The 4,398-nt window shown below is 46.0% G+C and overlaps 1 protein-coding gene across 7 annotated transcripts in view; it reads left to right on the top strand.

The window, feature by feature from the left end:
- The window catches only part of Stox2 (storkhead box 2), a 229,789-nt gene that overhangs the window by 189,711 nt on the left and 35,680 nt on the right, over positions 1 to 4,398 (top strand). The window contains exon 1 of one of the 7 annotated variants that reach the window (XM_021169887.2): positions 1,557 to 1,858. The exons of 5 other annotated variants lie outside the window; for them this stretch is intronic. In XM_021169887.2, coding sequence (XP_021025546.1) covers positions 1,789 to 1,858 — 70 coding nt within the window. In that variant the 5' untranslated portion in view covers positions 1,557 to 1,788. Of the gene's footprint in view, positions 1 to 1,556; positions 1,859 to 2,031; positions 2,084 to 4,398 lie in introns of those variants that run through there. One more of the 7 variants, XM_021169888.2, reaches the window with a different exon arrangement.

Raw genomic sequence — 4,398 nt, 5'->3', positions numbered from 1 at the left:
AGTGCTGGGACTAAAGGCGTGCGCCATCACGCCCAGCTTCTAACTAATGGCTTTAACAAATGCCGGCTGGACATCTCTGCAACTGTAAAGGAAAATCCTCTTCTGACCCCATTGGATGCTCTTACCTTGACCTTGCACCACCATTTCTGTCTGCTCTTGACCTCTCAGAATGAATGCTCACCCCCAAGAGGCTTGTCCCCTACCTCCAGAGCCTGAGTAACTCCACATCTTGGCTCTTGCTTCCTGTGCTTTTTCCTTCAGTGTCTGTTTGCTGCTCGGGCACTTTGAGCTAGCACTTCCCAGGGCCACACTAGGGTGGGTGCCTTTCTTCTCTTGCCTGCCAGGTTATAAAAGAAGTTCCATTCTCCTTTGACACCATCCTCATCTCCTCCAAACCCAGTTTTCTTCACCTGAGTTCTCTGGAGGTTCCCCATACCCTGCCTTGACAGACTTCACCCCCTATTTCTTTGTACTGAGGTGTGAGTACCTCTTTTTCTCCAGTGTATTTTGAACTTCTCGGAGGTAGAAGTCAGTTATTTCATTTGCTTGTGGATAAAAAAAAAAAGCACACATGCGTAGACACACCATCAATTATGTATGTTATCTTACACATACTTAAATTATCCCAAGTAGCCGTACAACGGTACAGCTAGGCACCCAGTAGATGTTTTTAATTGATTCAAGGTACGGCCCTCTGTGGTTTCAAATGCAGCAGCTCCAAAGACTTTGCCAGACCGTTAGTCATCCAAATGTTTATTACAATTCTGCGTGACTGTGTCACTCACGCTGCAGTTCGGTCTTCTGCCGAATGCTGTGGGTGCCAAGTTCTGCCTCTGTTTCACACCTCATCAACTGAGCAGGTCACCTGTGGGATGCTCTGCACGATGTTTGTAAGTCTTTGCTGTCACCAAAGCTGATACTAAAGACACTGAAGGCAGGCAGAGGAGGAGACTGCTCATTATGGCTGAGGTTGATTTTTGACCCTCAAGCCCACTGCTGTCTAAAACTTGCGAATGTCTTTCTTGCCTGCGTTTTCTTTGTGTGTGTGTGTGTGTGTGTGTGTGTGTGTGTCACATCAAGTGCAGACTCTGGAGCTAACTCTCTGGGATTCGGATCCTGCCTTGAACTCAGTGGCTATGCCATCTGTAAGAAGGAAGGTTGATTCTTTTAAAAATGGGAATCTTACTGGGGGGCTTGTCTTTCAGGTTCACTGTGAGGGTTGGCTACTTGTATTTATGAACTGAACAGGCCCATCTCAGGATAGAAACATGCATGTTTAGAGATTGGAAACTTTGGACGCATCTTTAATGGCCACTTTCTAGCCCTTCGAATGCTTGAGCTTTGGTGTCTCACTCCAGTGATTTAATCTTTAGTATACATAGAAGAAACTGAAATCTTTAGCTGTTAAAGGTAGTGCAATGAACTGGTACTTCCCTGGAGGGACTTAAGTTGCTAGGCTAATGATATTGTCATGGCGACAGAAAGGAAGGCAACTACATCAAATCTGTAGTCATAAAGGGGAAAGACAAATAGTGGTGTTCAGCTGGCCTGCCATCTTCAGTGGTCACCTCTCCTCCGATAAGCCTCTTTGGAAATCTCTCATAGACACACCCAGTCTCCTAGGTGATTCTGGACAATGAAGGCTGACCTTCAAGGATGCAGTGGGCACATTTGGGTGGATTTATAATCAAGGATCCAGCCCAAATTGAAAGAGAATTGATTAGTTTTGGGGTCCATCGATAGAAGGCCCCACTCCTGAGCCACAAGTTCAGTCTCCAGTGACCAACCATGAGGAGAGAGTTCAGAATGCATTGGAAAGGAAATTCACAGACAAGACATTTCTTAAAAAGCATACAAGGTATAATTTATAGGGTTTGTTGTTGTTTTTAAGTGCATGAAGCCATGATATTCAAAGCATTACCTCATTTAGTAATAGCTACAGAGGGGTTGCCAGTGATATACAATAGCTAATATCTATCACATTCAGAGATTAGTGGGTGCAGAGTCCATGACATAGCCAGAGTACAGTGACAAGGAGAACCCTGGTGTCCACGGCATGGAGACAGTGAGCTTGATGGTCCAGGTCAGTAAAAGAAGAAACCCACCGGGAATGAGGGATTGAAAGGAACCAGTTGACAGACACCAAGCAGTTGTGGGCATCTTTGGAGGGGAATTTGTGTTTGTTTGTTTGTTTGTTTGTTTGTTTTGTAACATTGGAATCAAGCGTATCGATCAACCAATAAATGGATACATGTACAATCAGCATGCTAGCTAGGTATCTAAAACTGCAAGCAACTAGAAATGAGGTGATCTGGCACATGGGGACCAGGTTGATCTGTATTTGTAGCTATTGGATGTGTTGACAGGCCAAAAGTGCTTGAACAATTTAACCGCTTCCCAAGGCCATACCGTGAATCGCCATCAGGGAGGAGGTGATTGGGACTCACCAGAGGGGCTGTAGCTGGCTTGGGTCAGAGCCTGAGTTTCATGGTGGTGTATCTTAGAAAAGGCTGACCCAGAGGAATTGCATGAGGTCAAAGTTATGGCAAGACTGGAGCCTGGTAATCCACTGAGTTCTTCCAACTCAGCAGTTTGGAGGAGCTGCCAGAGGTGGAGACTTATGCTGAGGCAGGAGGATTACAGTAAGTAGGAGACTATCCTGGGCTACAGAGGAAGGATGGAAGCAAATGGGAAGGGCCCTATTGAGGACCTTTTTGTGTTTATCGTAACTGGCTTCGGTTCTGGCTTCCCTTTCGAGGTAGGCTGCTGTGTACACAAGCATGTGGTGAGCTTGCTATACACACCTCATCCGCTGTCCAGATCTGTCAGGTATCTGAGTGTGGGTCACTGGTGGGTGTGTCTGTTTGGTCCTGAGGTGAGAGAGTAAGGCTGCCTGTTGGGTGCTACGTTGGGACCACTAGGTGATGCTGTTTAAATACAGTAGAATCGTTTCACCCTTATTTTCTTTCTCCCCGCTTTGTGTGATGGCTAGCATTCTTGTCTTCTGTCTTCTGCCAACCTTTCCTTTCTTTTCTTCCTAAGGATGTTGTGGTGGTTCCTCTGTCAATACAAAGCTGAATGTTTTCTGAGTGTGTGTGTGTGTGTATGCTTGTATATGTTTGTATACAACACATATACACATAAATGTAGGATGTGTTCAGCGTGGGCTAATAATGAGTCTGGTACAGATGGCACAATGAGCAAAACATTTTTGCATAGATACATAACTGGTTTGTTTTTTTTCCCCCTTTCCCTTACTGATCTTAGACATAGAATTTGTTTGTTTGTTTGGTTGGTTGGTTTAAATTTCAGAAAGCAGACAAAGCATAGACATAAAGCCACCAATCCTGTGACTCCCACCAGTTGTGCCTTCAGCTCTGGAGAGCCTGTCAGCCAGTTCTTGACATAGTGACCTCATTCCCTATGCTGCCCTTACGGACAGTGGCTGAGCTGTTCTGCCTTCAGGGCTGCCAGCCTGATGGGTGAGGAGCCCTTGGCTTGCAAAGACTTGCAGGGCAACTGGGACCCGTGATAAACAGCTCACTGCAGCTAAACTTTGATCCCGTGTGCTATAGAGCTGCCCATCACATGTAGGTGGGGGATTTGTTCATCCTCCGTGACAATTAAGAACCCAGCCTTAAAAAAAAAACCTCAAAGAAGGAAAATGTATCAGGTCTGTGATTGTAGTGTGTTGTGTGTGTGATGCTAGATCAAATTTAGCAGTGTATTCTTTCTTCAAGCATTTTGGAGGTATGTTCCCTTTTTACTCTTTCGGTGATTTAAAAATATGTATGTATGTAAAGGGACTAACACATGAGATGGTGCCTGGGTCCCTTAGAGATACCTGGGGTCTGTCCTACCCTGCAAGTCTCCTCACTGCACAGACAAAGGAGCTGACAGACACATGCAGGCTGTGGCTTTTCTCGGAGCTATGACTCATTCCATCTCACAAAGGATTCTGGGCAGGGGAGTGAGAAGTCAGGTTGGCTGATTGGTCCCTGTGACTTCACTTTGCAGAGAAGAATCGGGGGGGGGGGGGGGGGTGTGACACTGCAGATTCCCGAGACACTGCAGTGGGATGTCGGCTCAGTGCTGTGATCTATGGGCTAGGCACGATCAGGATCCAGCTGTTTCGTGCAAACAGGATAAAAGGATGGTGAAGACGACTCCCCCGATCCCCAGCCCCATCTATAAAATCATCACTAGCAAAGTACATTCTTAGAGCCCTTTTAAGGTGCTTTGGACAGAACTTGTGTCAATGTCACAAACCCTGATTTGTAAGAAGGGCATCCCTTAGTGTGTGTGTGTGTGTGTGTGTGTGTGTGTGTGTACAAGGCTAAAGAAGATACACACACACACACATACACACACACACACACACACACACACACACACACA

This window comes from Mus caroli, chromosome 8 (genome assembly GCF_900094665.2).
Source record: "Mus caroli chromosome 8, CAROLI_EIJ_v1.1, whole genome shotgun sequence".
Classification (NCBI taxonomy): domain Eukaryota; kingdom Metazoa; phylum Chordata; class Mammalia; order Rodentia; family Muridae; genus Mus; species Mus caroli.
This window is presented reverse-complemented; position numbering and strand designations above follow the sequence as displayed.